This window comes from Microcaecilia unicolor, chromosome 10 (genome assembly GCF_901765095.1).
Source record: "Microcaecilia unicolor chromosome 10, aMicUni1.1, whole genome shotgun sequence".
NCBI classification, from domain to species: domain Eukaryota; kingdom Metazoa; phylum Chordata; class Amphibia; order Gymnophiona; family Siphonopidae; genus Microcaecilia; species Microcaecilia unicolor.
Window position 1 is genome coordinate 148,194,911 of NC_044040.1, and position 20,636 is coordinate 148,215,546.

At 43.6% G+C, this 20,636-nt stretch overlaps 1 protein-coding gene across 1 annotated transcript in view; it reads left to right on the forward strand.

Moving 5' to 3' along the window:
• KY (kyphoscoliosis peptidase) overlaps window positions 1–20,636 on the forward strand; it is a 93,923-nt gene that overhangs the window by 27,807 nt on the left and 45,480 nt on the right. The window contains exons 6-7 of the mRNA XM_030216465.1: window positions 1,050–1,106; window positions 11,937–12,019. Coding sequence (XP_030072325.1) covers window positions 1,050–1,106; window positions 11,937–12,019 — 140 coding nt within the window. The remainder of the gene's footprint in view (window positions 1–1,049; window positions 1,107–11,936; window positions 12,020–20,636) is intronic.

The window sequence follows — 20,636 nt, forward strand, 5'->3', positions numbered from 1 at the left end:
AATTGATATTATAAATTGCTTTAATGCCTTAGTTGTGCTAAGCAGCATATAAAATTAATAAATCAAACCAAACCAGCGGGTCTTGAGAGTTTATGGACCCCATTTCAGACACCTTTATGGTATCCCCTCTGCAGCACCCCCATCAAATGAAGGGTGGTGGAGGATATCCTCCTCTGTCTGCTTCAGCCGGGTGCTGTGGAGCCCATGCCAACTAAGCAGCAGTCCCTAGGGTGTTATTTATTTATTTTGTGGACCCCACAAAAGCAGAATTTCTTTCATCCAATCCCTGATCTAAAAGGGGTTAATGCTTTATTCTGGGTTCTGTGCTTCCATATGGAGATGTTACACTCCATTATAGCCTCAGCGTATCCAGGCACGTTTGACCTTCTAGGACCTGGCTAAGGCGTATTTTCACATCCCCATCCAGGAGGTGCACAAGCGTTATTGCGCTTCTGTTTTCTAGGCAGGCACTTCCAAGTTCAGGGCCCTTCATTTGGGATTGGCCACCACTCCCTGATATTCTTAAAAGGTCATGATGGTGGTTGCTGCCTTCCTCCATGAGGAAAGGATCTGAATCAGACACAGCCAGTCATTCAGGTATTAGAGGCTGGGCAGTCAATTACCTAAAGGCACCCGATTCCCCTCCCACGAGTATCTGGGGGTCCAGTTCAACACCTGGCAAGATCAGTGTTCCTTAATCATGAGAGAATGGTAAAAGATCCAATCTTAGAAAAAAATAATTATGTGCTCCAAGAGCACAGGATTCCAGAAAGCACTGTCATCTCAGTAGAGCCCCCCGTCCTCTCCATGTTCTTCAAGGGTCAATTGTCTGGGGGTCTCCCCACTCTTCTGCTTCCTCTTTAACTTCCCCTCACCCCTCACATCTTATATAGATTAGTTTTAGCTAAAGGTTTAATATTTGCTGATTAAGCAATTTAAAGTGATCTGGCGCCAACTTCATTAGTGCTTTTGAAAATCTGATTGAGTGATTTTTACAAGGACAGGATATTTTTCTGGCTCACATGAAAATTTTATTTTTATTTTTGCAGGTTTTCAAGTGGATAATGATGCAATTCACCAGCAAAAACTTGAGAAAGGAATATATGGTAACTTTTCACTCCATTGTGTTGTGATATATCTAGGAACAGCCTAATACAGGAAGAAAAAGCATGTTTTACCAACTGTGACTACATCTGTGCTGTGCTAGAGAGAGGAGGCAGTCAGAGAAACAGATGAGGAAAAACGTGTTAAAATGTATGCAGATTGTGAAAAATTGCAGGAAGACCTTAGGAAGCTGGAAGACTGGGCATCCAAATGGCAGATGAAATTTAGTATGCTCAAGTGCAAAGTGATGCACGTTGGGAAGAATAATCCAAATCATAGTTATTTGATGCTAGGTTCCACCCGAGGAGTCAGCACTCAAGAAAAAGATCTAGGTGTCATCATGGACAATATGCTGAAATCTTCTGCCAGTGTGTGGCGGCACCCAAAAAAGCAAACAGAATGCTAGGAATTATTAGGAAAGGGATAGAAAATAAGACAAAGAATATTATAATGATTTTGTATTGCTCCATGGTGTGACCACACCTTGAGTATTGTGTGCAATTCTAGTTGCTGTATCTTTAAAAAGATATAGCAGAATTAGAAAAGATTCAAAGAAGGGTGACCAAAATCATTAAGGGGATGGAACTCTTCTCAAATGAGGAAAGGATTAAGAGGTGTTGGGGTCTGCTTACGGTTATCACACATTAGATAATTACCCCCGTTATAGTTAAACCCCAAATGATTATTGCTTGAACACCCATGTTTTTGGTTTTGTTTCTTACACTAATAAGACAAATAATACTTGCTTACTCAGTAATGAAATAAAAAGAAAAGTTTATTCTGGAAACAAGTAAATAGTAGCTCAAGCAGAGGCTAATGCAAGTCTGAAATACAGAAAAGAAATGATTAGAGAGACCCCCTTGTCTCTAAGCCAGTTCACTGCCACGGGAACAAGAAAGCCCCCCCGAACACTAGTCTGCCAGTCATATTTATACAATACATCCTATATAATAATTCTCACCTCCAACAGGATGTGCTTGGGACCGTGCCTGCCGGAAGTGGTCTGCTAGGCAGGCACGCACTGACCTCAGTGACATCAGTGACAGACAATTTGGCAAAGCAAAACAATCTGCTGCCCATTAGGACACAGGGTTGATAGGAGAGTTTTAAAAGACTGCAGGAACTGAAAGTGTTAAATGGGGGGAGGGGGGAGTTCTGAACGACTGAAAGACATGAACATTTGGGAAAGGAAAACAATCTGAATGCTGGCCATTAGGACACAGGGTAGATAGGAGAGTTTCGATAATAGGAGAGTTTTAAAAGACTGAAGGAAACGAAAGTGTTAAACTGGAGAAGGGGGGGGGGGGAGTTGTGAATGACTGAAAGACATGCAAATTTGGGACAGGAAAACAATCTGAATGCTGGCCATTAGGACACAGGGTACATAGGAGAGTTTTAAAAGACTGAAGGAACCAAAAGTGTTCAAGGGGGGGGGGGGGGGCAAGTTCTGAATGAATGAAAGAAATGAAAATTTACGAGAGGAACACAATCTGAATGCCGGGCATTTGTACACAGGGTACATAGAACACTTTTTTTAAAAAATGAAGGACGTGAAAGTATTACATCTTGGGGGAGGGGTGAGGAGGAAAGCGGTGGGGTATCCGGATACTGGGCGTTAGGGCCACGGGGGTACATAGACTTTTGAAAGCCTTAAGGAACCCAAAGTGTGGGAAGGAGGAGGAAAAGGAGGGGAGGGAACGGGGTGAGGGGCATTAGGAACAGGGGAGGGGGCCCTGTCACACACTCTCATTCTCACACACACACTGTCACACAGACAGTCTCACTCTGTCACACACCCGCACATTCAATCTGCCTCTCCCTCTCAAACATACACACTCCCAGGAAAACCTTGCTAGCGCCCGTTTCAGAAACGGGCCTTTTTTACTAGTATTATATAACAATCCGGAAACTATTACCATCTTAGCTTGTCCCACTAACCAATCATCTACCTTCCTATTTCACCCACATCTGACTTTCATCCTATCAATTATAAGTTTATACCCCAAGTCTTAGAATAGCAGTTACGCCACCCCACCTTACTCTGTGTCACAAAGTCATGCTATCTTCACCCACCTACTAGTAACTTCTCTCCCACCATACCTTCTATCTTAAATTCCATGCCCCCCTCCTCATGCTATTTCAGCAGTTTTTTGTATCACATATCCAACCTATAACCAAGCCATCTTTGCTGTACCAGCTGACCTGTGGTTGAGTTAGCAGACTGTTCCCAACTTCCCTTTTCACTATCTAGATATAATGTGGTTTCAAACTGTATGAAACACAGGAAATCTTGACCCAAAGATTAATATAAATCTAAATATCCATTAAAGTGATCTTAATTACATTGGACCATTTTATATGCATGTACTTATCTTCTAAAAGCTTTTATCAAAGTTCACAATCAATAAATTCTTAAGCTGTCTTGTACAGTATCTTGCCCTAGACATGACCTTAACATTGGTCAGCAAAAACTACAGAAAAAACAACAGATTTTTTTCCATTCTCATGACGCACCTCCATCCCCAAGATCTTCCATAACCGTCTCCACACCCACACACATCTGTGTCTCAGTGAAGGGTCTGCTTCCCTTTCTCCCATTGCTTGCCCAACAAATCACACTAAATGCGTAAACATGTTTTTGGGTCCAGTCTAGTTAGAAGGAGTGTGGGTCACATTGCTGTCCTTGCACAATTTCACAAGGCCACCCTGCAGCCTCATCTAGTTAGCAAGGATTGAAAACAGCACACAGAATAATTAGGGGGGGATGAAATAAGTCTTACAGGTAACCCTTGTTTCATTATTCAGAGGGGTGCTCTGAACATACAAACATTAGGGGCAGTGGCGTAGGAAGGGGGCGGTGGGGCGGTCCGCCCCGGGTGCATGCCACTGGGGGGGGTGTCATCTCCGTTGGTTCCTTGCTCCCTCTGCCCCGGAACAGGTTACTTCCTGTTCTGGGGCAGAGAGAGCAAGGAACCAATGGAGCTGACGCAGCTCCCAGCGACGTGGGCTCAGGGGCAGATCGGCCCTCCCGCCCGCCCTTTGCTGCCAAAGTAAGGTACAATGTGCTCCGGGGGGGGGGGGGGGGGGGGGGAGGGTGCGCGCCGGAGGAGGGGGCGCCGCACTGCACCCGGGGGGGGGGGGGGTGCGGTGGCAACCCGCCCCAGGTGCCAGCCGCCCCCGCTACGGCACTGATTAGAGGCCCTGAGCCCCTCAAGTTCCCTACAGAGGTTAGAACTCCAGCTTGGAAAAGAGACAGCTGAAGGGGGATATGATAGAGGTTAAATGTTAAGTAGTAGTAGTAGTCTACAAAATACTGAGTAGCGTAGAACGGGTAAATGTAAATCAATCTTTTACTCTTTCAAAAAGTACAAAGACTAGGGGTACACTCAAGGAAAGTGCATGGTACTACTTTTAAAAAGAACAGGAAGAAATATTTTTTCACTCAACGAATGGTTAAGCTGTGGAACTCATTGCCAGAGGATGTGGTATCAGTGGATAGTGAATCTGGATTTAAAAAAGGTTTGGACATGTTCCTGGAGGAAAAGTCCATAGTATGCTATTAAGACAGACATGGGGAAAGTCACTGCTTGTCCCTGGGATCAGTAGCTTGAATCATGCTATTATTTGGGATTCTGTCAGGTACTTGTGACCTGAATGGGGCACGGTTGGAAGCAAGATGTTGGTCTAGATGGACCATTGGTCTGACCCAGTATGACTAGGCTTATGTTCAGATTAGAAAATACCTGAAAAAAGGAAACGTGGAGGGGCATAATCGAACGTCGCCGGCCAAATAGTTCGCTGGCGATCTATTGTGGTGGCGGCGCTACAGCTGGCCGGAACCGTATTATCGAAAAAGATGGCTGGCCATCAATTTTTTTCAATAATACGGTTTAGCCTGGCCAAATGGCAGAGTTCGCAGAGTTTGAGATCGCCGGTTTTGTTTTTCAACGATAATGGAAAACAAATGCCGGCCATCTCAAACCTGGCGAAATCCAAGGCATTTGGTCGTGGGAGGAGCCAGCATTTGTAGTGCACTGGTCCCCCTCACATGTCAGGACACCAACCGGGCACCCTAGGGGGCACTTCTAAAACTTTTAAAAAATACAAACAAACCTCCCAGGTTCATAGCTCCCTTCCCCTGGGTATGACATTTGAGGCTGGCATACAGGCTGGCAAAAAAGGTTTTTATTTTTATTTTTTTAGTGTGGGAGGGGGTTGGTGACCACTGGGGGACTAAGGTGAGGTCATCTCCCATTCCCTCCGGTGGTCATCTGGTCAGTTGGGAAACCTTTTTGAGGCTTGGTCGTGAAAATAAAAGGACCCAAGTAAACCTGGCGAAATACTGCTTAACGCCACTTTTATTTCCATTATCCGCAAAAGCTGGCCATCTGGTAGCCACGCCCATGCCCGCCCATGTCCCGCCTTCGCTAAGCTGCCAACACGCCCCCTTGAACTTTCGCTGGCGAGGTGATGGGAAAGCGGCGATGCTGTCAAAAACGCCGCTTTCGATTATACCAATTTCGCCGCTTTTGAGAGATCGTCAGCCATCTCTCGATTTAAGTCGGGAAATGGCCGGCGATCACTTTCGAAAATGAGCTGGATAGTGGACTTTTAAATGTATCTATCTATCTGGCCTTTTTTTTCCTTTCTATAGAACAGTTTGCTCAGGGGGCTCAGATATGCTAACCAGCCCCAATGGCTGGAAGGACCGAAGGAAGTCTCCTCCTAGGCTTACCTTCGATGTTATCACTGTTCCTTCCTGTCTGGACTGAAGCACATCACCTCATCATCTGTTATACAACAAAAACAAAAAGGGACAGATCAAATATATAAATACAAACAAATATTTATTACATTAATACAAACATATTAAAAGATCCTCAAAACAAAATTGAAAGACCCAGCATGGCCATGTTTCACCTAAATGGCTGCATGAGAGGTAATAAATAAAATAAACAGGTGAAATATCACATAGCTCGATTAATGAGATACATTAATCTACTAGACCAATACCTCTAAGAAGCACTCTGTAGTTGATCACCAAAAGAGGTCCCACATAGCAGCATGGGCAAAATATTTGTTGGTGGCCCTGGTTGACAGGTTTCAGCTGAATGCTGGGAAGTTTCAGGAGAATGCTCCAATGTAGGAGCCTTGTCCCTGTGTGGTTTCACCTCCATGGGAGAACTGGATGCAGCAGTACTCACAGTGCCAAGTCTTGTTGCTACTCAAAGTGAGCCCTCAGGATAAAATTGCAGGAGTGGGAGAGTGGCCTAGTGGTTAAAGCACCAGTTTTGAAATCCAGAGGTGGCCAGTTCAAATCCCACTGCTGCTCCTTGTGATTTTGGGCAAGTCACTTAACTCTCCATTGCCTCAGGTACAAACTTAGATTGTGAGCCCTCCTGGGACAGAGAAATATCCAGTGTACCTGAATGTAATACACCTTGAGCTACTACTGAAAAGGTGTGAGCAAAATCTAAATAAATAAATTAGGCAGTTGCTGACAGTGAACACTGCAGCACCTGAACCAGGACCTTCAGGTCAGCACATAGTGGTTTAAGAGACATAACCACAATAGAAACCTCCCTTTTTTCACCCATAGTGGGGGTGGGGTGGGGTTAGAGAGTCATCAGATCCACGGGATGTGTGTCTGGGTGTGTGTGCGTGTGGCTGGTGGCTAAGAAAGGGAGGGATGCTGGATTCATGGGGAGGGAGGGGCTTAATAGTTGCTACGCCCAGGGCTTTTTTTGAGGGGGTACTGTGAGGGGGTACTGAGTACTGGCACCTTTTCCATTGTCTGCTAAAATTGACCCATGATCCCCAATTTTTAATGAAAGAGCTCAGGCTCTACACACCAATTCTGCCTTGTCATAGAACAAATGGCTAGAAATGTAAGGAGGGGCGACAAAAATTTTTTCAGATATATTAGTGAAAGAAGAAGGACTAAAAAGGGAATTGTGAGACTAAAAGATACAGCGAACCGCTATGTAGATAATGATGAAGAAAAAGCCAATTTGTTAAATAGATACTTTTGTTCGGTTTTCACTGAAGAAAATCCTGGAGAAGGACTGCGAGGGACTGGCAAAAGTACACCTGAGAATGGAATGGATATAACACCGTTCATGGAAGAGAGTGTGTATCAACAACTTGGAAAGCTAAAGGTGGACAAAGCCATGGGACCGGACGGGATCCACCCCAGAATATTGAGGGAGCTCAGAGAAGTTCTGGCGGGTCCTCTTAAAGATTTGTTTAATAAATCCTTGGAGACGGGAGAGGTTCCGAGGGATTGGAGAACGGCGGAGGTGGTCCCTCTTCACAAAAGTGGTGATAGGGAAGAAGCTGGAAACTACAGGCCGGTAAGCCTTACTTCGGTTATTGGAAAAGTAATGGAAGCCATGCTGAAGGAAAGGATAGTGAATTTCCTAGAAGCCAATAAGTTGCAAGATCCGAGACAACATGGTTTTACCAGAGGGAAATCGTGCCAAACGAATCTCATTGAATTCTTTGATTGGGTAACTGGAGAACTGAATCATCGACGTGCTATAGATGTAATCTACTTAGATTTTAGCAAAGCTTTTGACACGGTTCCCCACAGGAGGCTCTTAAATAAACTAGTGGGCTGAAGATAGGTCCCGAAGTGGTGAACTGGATTAGAAACTGGTTGACGGACAGACGACAGAGGGTGGTGGTAAATGGAGTTCGCTCGGAGGAGGGAAAGGTGAGTAGTGGAGTGCCTCAAGGATCAGTGCTGGGGCCGATTCTGTTCAATATATTTGTGAGTGACATTGCCGAAGGGTTAGAAGGTAAAGTTTGCCTATTTGCGGATGATACTAAGATTTGCAACAGAGTGGACACCCGGGAGGGAGTGGAAAGCATGAAAAGGGATCTGAGGAAGCTAGAAGAATGGTTTAAGGTTTGGCAATTAAAATTCAATGCGAAGAAATGCAAAGTGATGCATTTAGGGAGTAGAAACCCACGAGAGACTTATGTGTTAGGCGGGGAGAGTCTGATAGGTACTGAGGGGGAGAGGGATCTTGGGGTGATAGTATCCGAGGATCTGAAGGCGACGAAACAGTGTGACAAGGCGGTGGCCGTAGCGAGAAGGTTGCTAGGCTGTATAGAGAGAGGTGTGATCAGCAGAAGAAAGGAAGTGTTGATGCCCCTGTACAAGTCGTTGGTGAGGCCCCACCTGGAGTATTGTGTTCAGTTTTAGAGGCCGTACCTTGCGAAGGATGTTAAAAAAATGGAAGCGGTGCAAAGAAAAGCTACGAGAATGGTATGGGATTTGCGTTCCAAGACGTATGAGCAGAGACTTGCTGACCTGAACATGTATACCCTGGAGGAAAGGAGAAACAGGGGTGGTATGATACAGACATTCAAATACTTGAAAGGTATTAATCCGCAAAAAAATCTTTTCTGGAGATGGGAAGGCGGTAGAACAAGAGGACATGAAATGAGATTGAAGGGGGGCAGACTCAAAAAAGATGTCAGGAAGTATTTTTTCACGGAGAGGGTGGTGGATTCTTGGAATGCCCTCCCGCGGGAGGTGGTGGAGATGAAAACGGTAACGGAATTCAAACATGCGTGGGATGTGCATAAAGGAATCCTGTGCAGTAGGAATGGATCCTCAGAAGCTTAGCCAAAATTGGGTGGCGGAGCAGGTGGGAAAAGAGAGGTTGGTAGTTGGGAGGCGAGGATAGTGGAGGGCAGACTTATACGGTCTGTGCCAGAGCCGGAGATGGGAGGCGGGACTGGTGGTTGGGAGGCGGGAAATACTGCTGGGCAGACTTGTACGGTCTGTGCCCTGAAAAAGGCAGGTACAAATCAAGGTAAGGTATACACATATGAGTTTATCTTGTTGGGCAGACTGGATGGACCATGCAGGTCTTTTTCTGCCGTCATCTACTATGTTACTATGTTACTATGTTATTCTGTGACTGGTTGCAGGGGGCCTAGCTATTGTGGGGTGGATCCCTCAGAGATCACCCCACCTAGGGTTACCATATGGCTCCAGAAAAAGGAGGACGGATTGAGCCAGCCGGGTTTTACTTCCATTGCTTTCAAGCAATGGAAGTAAAACCCGGCTGGCTCAATTACTTCCATTGAAAGCAATGGAAGTAAAACCCGGCTGGCTCAATTACTTCCATTGAAAGCAATGGAAGTAAAACCCGGCTGGCTCAATCCGTCCTCCTTTTTCTGGAGCCATATGGTAACCCAAAAGGTCCCCACCCCTGAAAGGTGGCCTGGCATTTGAGTACCAGCACCTTTTTTGCTAGAAAAAACACACTGACTACACCCCTGTTTCTGCTGAAACATATGATAAAAAGGGTGAGTTTTTTTTGTCCTTCACTGTGATGTTCTGGCATCGGGGGCAAATATTTATTTTGATTTCCCTTTAAATATTTAATTCAGGGCAAGAAAAATCAGTACCTTGAGCAACTAAGTACATAAGTACTGCCATACTGGGAAAGACCAAAGGTCTATCAAGCCCAGCATCCTGATTCCAATAGTGGCCAATCCAGGTCACAAATACCTGTCAAGATCCCAAAAATGTACATTTTATACTGCTTATACCAGAAATAGTGGATTTTCCCCAAGTCCATTTAATAATGGTCTATGGACTTTTCCATTAGGAAGCCGTACAAACCTTTTTTAAACTCTGCTAAGCTAACCGCCTTTACCACATTCTCTGGCAACGAATTCCAGAGTTTAATTACATGTTGAGTGAAGAAAAATTTTCTCTGATTCATTTTAAATTTACTACTTTGTAGCTTCATCGCATGCCCCCTAGGTCTAGTATTTTTGGAAAGCGTGAACAGACGCTTCACATCTACCCGTTCAACTCCACTCATTATTTTATAGACCTCTATCATATCTCCCCTCAGCCACCTTTTCTCCAAGTTGAAGAGCCCTAGCCACTTTTTTTTAAAGAGGTATAGCAAATTTTATTTCTTTATAACATTTTAATATACATAATAATATTCAATCAAGAATAATAATACACAATACTGAAAAAGCATCAGGAAAAAAGTAATAAGAAATTAACAAACTGTTATCGTCCACAAATTAGGTAAATGATCCAAGAATTAAGAAATATTAAACAAGCTATTTAGTACCCAGCTTATAATCAATTCTGTTAAACCAAGACTGCACCGTGTTCTGCCGACTTACTCCAAGCTGCTTTACAGTGTTACATTCGGGTCTAAATTTTCACAATAATACTCTCTTTACCTTTCAAAAAATCATCCAACTGTTTGGGTTCAAAAATTGATATTGTTTTGTGTGAAGGAAAATCCTACACACACAAGGAATTTTCAAAAGAAAGTTTGCTCCCAGGGCCACTGCCCTAGGACGCAAAACTAGAAATAACTTACGTCTCTTTTGGGTTTCCCTGGACAAATCCGGGAAAACCCTTACCTTTGAACCCATAAACAAAGAATTTAAATGTCTTAAAGATAATTTGAGCACTGCATCTCTATCTAATTCTAGTGCAAAGGTCACTAACAAAGTAGTTCTTTGCGTGACCACCTCCAAAGATGATTCCAGGAAAGCCGTCAAATTCATTGCATTTTGAGGATTTAAATTTTCTGGAGCTTGCCCAGGAATTTGAATATAGTAAGCTCTTGTAATTGGTGGCAGTGAAGTCTCAGGCATTCCCAAAATATCGACAAAATATTTCTTAACCATTTGTACCGGGGAAAGTAATGGTGATTTTGGAAAGTTTATAAAACGCAGGTTAAGTCTCTTAGATTGATTTTCCAAATATTCCATGCGTCTAGAAGCAAAATTCCTTTCTTTAATCAATGATTTTTCCACAAGTTCCATTTTTTCAACCTTTTCAGAGAGGCTTTTTACTTTAACCGCTTGGACCTCATTAATTTGCAATTGTTTAAGTGCAGTCTCGAGCCCTAGCCGCTTTAGCCTTTCCTCATAGAGAAGTCGTCCCATCCCCTTTATCATTTTCGTTGCCCTTCTCTGCACCTTTTCTAACTCCACTATATCTTTTTGGAAAATAAACATGTGGTGAAGGATGTCCTTAGATCAAACTGAGGAGGTGTCCTAGTTTTAAACAATTTGGGAATTGTTAGATAGTCTATTAATAAATTAGACAACTGAGTTGGTGGCCTATTTCTTATTTGTACTTCTTTTTACATTTTGTTATACCAGTTGCCCAATTCTTATTCTCCCTGGTATTCTAGCTAGGCTTATAGTGAATTGATTGACTAAATAATATTTTTGCTTTGTTATATTTATTAGGTTATTTATTTTTACTATGAGCAACATGTTCTACTCTTAACATCAGCTGATGCTTGTATGTGTAAAAATTCTATAAATAATAATTTAAAAATATTCCCCAATAGTAATTGTTAAAAAAATAAATTATTATCTGAACAAGTGAACAGCATTTCTCCAGGCTACATTCATCCCACCAGAGCTCCCATAATTCAGCTTCACTCACGCGCGCGTGTGTGTGTGTGTGTGCAGATATCTCCTTGCTCATCCCACAAACACAGAAGAGACAGATATAGTAACAAGAGTCTCCCAATCAAGGCAACCCTCCAGGGAGTTCCAGTTATAAAAGATGTATTAATAAAGTTCTGCTTTGCAGACTGTATGTTTCTCAATGCCACTGAGGCATGAGAAAGTTCTTATAGAAGGATTGTAAGATGCAGATCCCATTAATATGAATGACAATGCACAGTGGGTGCCAGCAGCCAAGAGGATTTATATCTGTATCACAGTTTCCTTCCGTGCTATATGGCACAGTAGTATAAATACAATAATGAATATCTTAAATGAGAACTCAGCAAGTGTCCATTCTGTGTTTATTTTAGCTTATCCATGGGACAGAACAAATTTGAAATCCTTATCAATTGACCTGAAGAAGCTGGAGAAGCTGGATGGCTATGCTTCAAAGGTATGCTTTGATTTCCCTGCAGCGCTAAGTTAAATGTACAACTGCAGTGCAATGCCAGCTCTGATGGCACTAGTTTAGCACTAATCAGCTCTATCACCGGCATTACATAGTAACATAGAGGGGCATAATCGAACGTCGCCGGCAAAATAGATCGCCGGCGATCTATTTTGGCGGCGACGCAACAGCTGACCGGAACCATATTTTCTAAAAAGATGGCCAGCCATCTTTTTTTTCTGATAATATGGTTAAACCCGGCCAAATGCCAGAGTTTGCCAGGGTTGAGATCGCCGGTTTTGTTTTTCAGCGATAATGGAAAAAACTGCTGGCCATCTCAAACCCGGCGAAATGCAAGGCATTTGGTCATGGGAGGAGCCAGCATTCGTAGTGCACTGGCCCCCCTGACATGCCAGGACATCAACTGGGCACCCTAGGGGTCAGTGCGATGGACTTCAGAAAAAGCTCCCACCTGCATAGCTCCCTTACTTTGGGTGCTAAGCTCCCCAACCCCCCCCCCCCCCCAAACCCACTACCCACAAATGTACAACACTACCGTAGCTTTTAGGGGTGAAGGGGGCAACTTCATGTGGGTACAGTGGGTTTTGGAGGGCTCCCATTACCAGCACAAGTGTTACAGGTGGGGAGGGATGGGCCTGGGTCCGCCTGCCTTAAGTGCACTGTGGTACCCACTAAAAGTGCTCCAGGGACCTGCATACACGCAGGCCTCTAGGACTTGTTGCTGCTGTATAACCTTGGCACATCAGTTGACACCGGAAGACTAATCTCTTTGAAAAAGTCCTTTATTTGAATAAGCACATTTACTCACAGTTAACTGCAGATCAAAGGTTTTGCCCCACTGGCAAAGAGTCTTCCTGGTACTGCGATTAGCAGCAGGTCAGAGCTGGCAGAATGGTGTACAATGCCCTCTTTCAGCAACATTCAAGGTAATAACTAAGGTCTCTAACGTGGGTAACACATGAAAGGGTTCTAAAACTGGCTTACAAAAATGGCCTCTACCTCATGGACTACCAGAAACAAAACGGGGCACACTCGGACCCAGTTAGCAGGGGGAAAAGCACCATGGGAGTAGAGCCCACTACCCTACACCCACCACAATGCATTGCTGATGTGACTCTGCAGTGCACCTAACAGAAAAGGTGTCACACTCACCCGAGAGCCACATCACAACCAGGGAAAAGCTGTCAGAGGATAGAACACATTCTGCTGTCATGGAGGTGGGTACGGCATTTGAGGCTGGCATAGAGGCTGGCAAAATATGTTTATAATTGTGTTTTTTAGTGTGGGAGGGGGTTTGTGACCTCTGGGGAATACGGGGAGGTCATCCCCGATTCCTTCTGGTGGTCATCTGGTGAGTTGGGGCACTCTTTTGAGGGTTGGTTGTGAAAATAAAAGGACCAAGTAAACCCGGTGAAATACTGCTTAACGCCACTTTTTTTTGTTTCATTATCTGCGAAAGCTGGCCATCTGGTAGCCACGCCCATGCCCGCCCATATCCCTCCTTTGCTAAGCCGCCAACACGCCCCTTGAACTTTCGCCGGTGAGGCGACGGGAAAGCGGCGATGCTGTCAAAAAAGCAGCTCTCGATTATACCGTTTTCGCCGCTTTTAAGAAATTGCCGGCCATCTCCCGATTTATGTCGGGAAATGGCCAGCGATCACTTTCGAAAATAAGCCTGTCAGTAACATAGTAGATGACAGCAGAGAAAGACCTGCACAGTCCATCCAGTCTGCCCAACAAGATAACTCATATGTGCTACTTTTTGTGTATACCTGACCTTGATTAGTATCTGCCATTTTCACTGCACAGACCGTAGAAGTCTGCCCAGCACTAGCCCCACCTCCCAATCACCAACCCCACCCCCCACCACCGGCTCTGCCACCCAATCTTGGCTAAGCTTCTGAGGATCCATTCCTTCTGAACAGGATTCCTTTATGTTTACCTTTATGTTTATCCCACACATTTTTGAATTCCGTTACCGTTTTCATCTCCACCACCTCCCACGGGAGGGCATTCCAAGCATCCACCACTCTCTCCGTGAAAAAACACTTCCTGACATTTTTTCTTCAGTCTGCTCAGAATACATTAATGAATTAACCATTAGGTTCTGAGCATCAGCCCCTAAGGGAGGTAGCACTGGTAGGCTGAACCACTAAAAGGGTTTGAGAGCCTAGGGGTAGCACAAGTTGTATGCAGAGAGAGGGGAAGGAAGACACCTCCTTGTGCTAGGCTGAGCAAATAAGAGAGACAGCAGTGGCAGACTGAGCCTGGACAAAGGGTGGAGTGGCTAAGAGCAACTAGTGCTATGGAAACAAAGAAAGGGCATTGGTAGGAAAATATCTTCACTGGTACATGCTTGATGCCCTACTACTCGGTAAAGAAAAGGGGACATGTTATTATTTTGTTATTTGCGTCTTTTATGTATTATTGAGGTCCTATGAAGAAATGCCAGGAATAAAGGCTTGTATTTTGTTTGTTATAACCACAATAAAAGATTGGCTTTTTGGGAACTGCTGGGAATTGTGGTTATTGTAGGAAAAAGCTTATAGGATTAGGATAGACTAGATCTGGGGAGAATTAGGAATAACAGGAAGGCTGCAGCTCCCTCTCAGTACCAGCCATACCTGAATGAGACTCCTTCAGGGCCCACTCACTCTGCTTAACCAGTTGTCAAGACTAGGTCCTGCACCTTAGAGTGACCCCTAGTGGTGACAACATTTATGCACATACCCCCAAATTCTATATATCGCGCCTTAATTTCCGCATGGAAATTGAAGCGTATTCTATAACAATGCACATAACTTAATTGGTTAACTAGTGAATCAGCACTGTTAATTGGATGTTAACAAGCAATTATCAGCACTAATTGGCATTAAATAAGATTTACACGCACAACTCGCTAAGTGTACTCTGTAACGTGGTGCTCTTAAATTCGAAGTCATGTAGTTGAAAAGGGGGCATGGCCATGGGTGGGGCATTATAATATTCTTGGTCTTATTTTGCATTCCTTTCCTAATAATTCCTAGCATCCTGTTTGCTTTTTTTGGCCGCCACCACACACTGGGCAGAACCAAAATCCTACATTTAACCTTCTTGAGCATCAAATACCTTTTGATGCAGTAGAATTCAGGGCAAGACTCCAGTCCTGACTTCAGGATTCTCACCCTCTGGACCACTGCCACCAGGTGCCCTGTTGGACTCCAATACAACTTTCAGGAGAGAACTCTCTCCTTCCAGACTGGAAAGAAAGTGCACACTCTTCTTCCTTTCTGTGGAACACAGGAGAGCACAGCCCCTGGAGGACAATACCTCAGGGATCACTGATCCTCATGTCCCTTTATATAACCTACTCTCACCTTGGAGAGTGGCAACTACTTCCTTCTTCTTTACCTCACAAATCCTGAACCTTACTATGTCTGGAAAATTCTCTAAAATAACACAGGGGCATAAAAATACTCTGGTGGAATATTAGGGATCCTACACATATCTAAAAGAAGTTTTACCTCTGGCCTGAGGTTGTAGTATTGGTGGTTAGTGTATCTGGATTTAAAAAAGGTTTGGACAAGTTCCTGGAGGAAAAGTTCATAGTCTGCTACTGAGATAGACACGGGGAAAGCCACTGCTTGTCCCTGGAACCAGTAGCATGATTGTTGCTACTATTTGGGATTCTGTCAGGTACATATGACCTGAATTGGCCACTGCTGGAAGCAGGATACTGGGCTAGATTGGCCATTGGTCTGACCCAATATGGCTATTCTTATGTTCTTATGTTTGAGCAGTACCGTATATTCCTTCAATTGAGCCTTTGTGTGTTTAATTGCCCTTCCTTTCTCCCTTTATTTTTCCTGGTAATCTTGCCTTTCTATTCCTGTGTCTGATGATGTTTCTGAATGCTTTATTTATTTATTTATTGACCTGGCACTTTCTTCCTTCTTTGGGCCTCCAGCTCGACTGGAACCATAGCTGGGATATATCTCAATGAGCTTTCATTTGTAACTATAAGGGATATTCCTCCTGTATCTTTAGTAGCAGCCAATGGGAAATCCCTAATGAATATGCATGACAGAGATTTGAATACAATGATAGTAGTAAGTATGCAAATCTATTTTAGGCATATTAACTAGGGATATCCTAATAACCTAACCTGTTGGGGCTCTCAAGGACTTGGAGTGAAGACCAAGGCCCAATATTATATCCTTTCCAAAAAGCCAATAGCCATGTATCAGGGCTCCTTCAGAAACCCTGCAAGTATGGGTCCTAAATCTAGCCACTGAAAAGGCAATTTTATAGCTGGGCACCTGGTAAGTAGGCACCTATTTTCCTTTATAGAATACTAGCTTAATAGGTCAAAATGCACATTGTATTTAGGTACAACCACTGTAGTTGTCTCTCTATTCTCTTCCCATTCCTAATGTACCTGAAAACAGAGTCTTTTTAACTTTTCAATATTCCTAGTTAACTCATAGACATCTTTTTTAATGGAGACACAGGGTAAAGGCTGCCAGTCCAGGCCTTTCAAAGTCCTTACCTTCTATGGATGTATTATATATATATATATATATATATATATATATATATATATATATATATATATACGTGTGTGTGTGTGTGTGCATGTGTTGTGGTGGGGGTGTATCTTCTTTACACCTTGCTCACAGTCATCAGTCACTCAAAAAAGCAATGTCCAGGAAGAACGGTCATGCAAATGAAAGGAAGAGTATTTATTGAGCAGATTTCTAAAACAAATGCATATTCAAACACAGGAAAAACAAAAAGATGAGAGAAAGAATGTTAACCAGTAGAAAGATCTTTAGACTTGTTGAATGCTTTCCAGATCTTTTGGCCATCCATTCTTCTCTTCCTGGGTAGTCAGACTCTTCTCCCCCTTGTTACTCCTTTAGGCCACTGTTTACAAAGCTGTGCTAGCGGCTGCCAGTGTGGTGAATCTGACACAGCCCATTCACTTTCAATGGGCTGTGTTGGCATAGCCACATGGCTTTGTAAACAGGGGGTTTAGCTATTTATTTTATCACTTTATGAGTTTATAGTACCTATGATTCCTCTGGTTATTCAATACCTTGTAGGGATCTGTAGTAAGGGTCCTGAAGGGATCCTTACAAAAGAAAATATAAGAAACTATATTCATAGCTACCATTTTGTTTAGAAATCATTAGCCATATGTGTACTTTTTAGTCTCAAAACTTTAAAAATCATAGAGGTCAATATTCAAAAATCAAAGTCAGCATTTGTTTAAAATGTCAGCTGTGGTGTTTAAATTGTCCAGGTATATTCAGCACAACTATTCGCAGAACTGGTAGTGTTGAATCTGTATTCAGCAGCAATCAGCACTAGTGGCAATATTTAACTGCTATGTGGATACCGATGCGGTTTGATTTAGGACAGCCTTTATCGGTGTTCTAACTGTATCCACAATGCTATCTAGATAGTGTTTACAAATTATTTGTACAAGTAGGCAGAACACCCATGCTTCGGCCCTGCAGGTGCCAGGTCGGCCTGTAAGAATGTTCAGTGGCACTTTCTAGATAGTGCCATTGAAAATTCCTGGCTAGGTCCAGAATAGGGCACATATTCTGTATCTGGATAGTAGCTGCTGCTATCAGGACAAGTGCATTTGAATATGAGGCCAATACTAGTTATAAAGGACTAAAGTAGAGGCGTGGCCTAATGGTTAATGCAGCAGGTTGAAGTCATGGGAAACTAGGTTCAATACCCTCTGCAGCTCTCTGTGACCATGGGCAAGTCACTTAGCCCTCCATTGCCCCAGGTACAATATATAACAGATTGTGAGCCAATTAGGGACAGTGCAAAGTACCTGTAATAGAAACTGTAAACCACATAGTCCCCTCAGGGATCACTTGTGGTATATCAAGTGCTGAAAAAATTTAAAAATACTGGCACCTATAAAATCAGCACACAAAAAAATAGTGTTTAGCGCTAATCTATAAATGGTGCTTAATGTTAAGCACTGTTTATATAATAGTGCTTAGCGCCAGGAACCACAACTATATTTAGGCACGACCATTTACACCAGCAAAAAATTGGTGTAAATCCCCGGGCCTAAATTAGGTTTGGATCCTCTTTATTAACAATGCACTTAACTTAAAGGAACAACCCCAATTTGCCTATGACCTTCCCATAGCCATTCCTCCTTTTTGGACCCAAAGCAAAATTTACGCATGGATCCTGTACCTAAATTTACATGCGTAAATTTTTAATTAAATCCATTTAGCACTAATAATTGCTTGTTGAAATCTCAATTATCAGTGCTAATTGGCTCATTATTCAATTAAATTACACTCACAAATTGGGCATGCGTACAAATCTGCTTGCACAATTTTTAGTGACTTTTATAGAATTAAGGGGAAAATGTAGTTTTAAGGCAGCAGGCATGCCTTCTATGACTGGGGGAGGGGCAGCTGGCTACCAGAGGGCAGGGCCAGTCTTAGGCAGAGGCGACCAAGGCGACCGCATAGGGCCCCGTGCCTGAGGGGGCCCTGCACGGCACGCCTAAGGGGGCCCCGCGCAGTGCCTCAACTCTGCCTCGCTCGTGCCTCCGCTCCGACCTCCGCCGCTGCTCGCCTTAGTCGCCTGAGTTGATCCCCATTCCCGTGGCTCAGCCACTCCGCTCCTGCTACCACCGGCGCGGCACCCACCCCCGGCTTGGGCCCGCTGAGCCCGCCGTCAGCTCCCGAGTCCCAGGACCCCAGCGACTAACTGAGCGATGCCAGCGAGTCAGCCCAGGCAGCGACGGCCCCGCCCCTGACGGCAACGACAGACAGTTGCAGCGTGACGGCTCACCTCCAGGCTCCAGCTTCCCGCTCAATGTCCCGCCTTCTGATGTATTTCCTGTTTCCGGACGCAAGGGCGGGAGTCACTGAGCGGGAAAAGCTGGAGCCTGGTCAGAGGTGGTGAGGACGTGAGGTGAGCCATCATTGCTGACGCCAACAGTTGTACACTTATGCCAAATTGAAATCGGATTCCATGCAGGCAGGAGATCAGGAGAAGTGTGTCTCTCATCTAACGACGCTTGCAGACGGTGCAAGGGTTGGAAATGTCTGCTTCCCTGAGAGAGATTTGGCCCAACAACATTAGTTGCTAGAGAAGCTGAGCAAGTAAGATCTTCTGGCTTAGAAGAGGCTGTTTCTAACATATCTGGGTTATTTTCAAATAGATCTGCAGATATTTCTCCTGATAAAAATTTGGATGGCAATAGCAGATTTAGCTAAAACATTGCTTCCAGTAATTAAAGATATGACACCTCAAATTAATCATTTGGAAACTAGACTGCAATCATAGGAAGAAAAAATTACTAAGCTAAAATCTGAGAATGGAAATCATGAAGTAGCAAAATCTGATATAAAGTAGGTACAATCAGTTCAAACTATTTAGTAACTGATGTGGCTACTTGCCTTTCTGGTTTGATGGGTTACAGAGTAATAGGGGAATTTGAAAGTACTGAATCTTTTCTTAATATTTTTCCTTTATTCTCCTTTGTTATGAGAATTGGAACTACTAATTGTAGTGGACTTGAACTGAATAATTTCTGGGGAGGGGAGGTTTCATGATAGCATTGTGCTTATTATTTCAATCAGTTTTTTTTGTACAAGTTTAGCTTCATTTGTCTTTATTTGAAATTTCATAAATAAAAAAAATGTTCTAAAAATGGAATAATCTTATCAATGGGGTGGAGCTAGGGTGGGCGGGGCTAGGGTGGGGCCCCACCAAATTGGTCTGCATAAGGCCCCGCACTTGCTAAAACCGGCCCTGCCAGAGGGAGCTCTGAAAACTAGAGGGGAGCAGGAACTGATGAGAAGGGTAGTTTTGAGTAAATGTGGTCTGGGAAGGTTGGAACTGGAAGTAGAATGTGCTTTCTTCTCTTTATCTCCCTCTCCCGGGTCAGCCGATACTGACACTAAAAAGATTGCAGTCTCCCATTACAGAATTTCAACCTTCACAATCTTCTTTCACTACTGCATTTTCATTAACAGTCTATTTTAAGATAGCCAGGAAGCAGTAATCCAAAACTACATTGGGTGGCTTTTCTTTGTAGCTGCATTGCTACCCCACTCCACTTACAGTTTCTCACTGATCAGTTAGCATTATTTTCTCCACACTACAGTGTACCTGAATACCAACTTTCTCCATGTTTAGACCAAGGTATAATGCTTCCCTTGCATGAAATTATCACCTGTTGGGCAAATTACTACAAAATCTTTCTCTGGAGCTCAGACCAGCTTCTGCTCCTTCTACCTTTGTCCTTTAGAACTCTTCCCCATCTTGGTTTTTCTGCAGGCTGAACAATCACAGTTTGGAATAGACCATCTGGTCTCAAACTTACAGGGGTGCCCTATGACATTAAGCTTTTCATGTAGCCACAGGACTACACATTAACAACAGTGGTTAATAAATGAGTTCCAGCATAATTATAAACAGAAGAACAACTTGCTGAATACAGTAGCAACCAAACATCTATATCAAAGAGGACCAGAACAGAGTTGTTCAAAGTACTAGATCAAAGTATTTAAGTAAAACTAAATGTATATTTTAATACTTCAGTAAAAGTACAATGAAGAACACATTC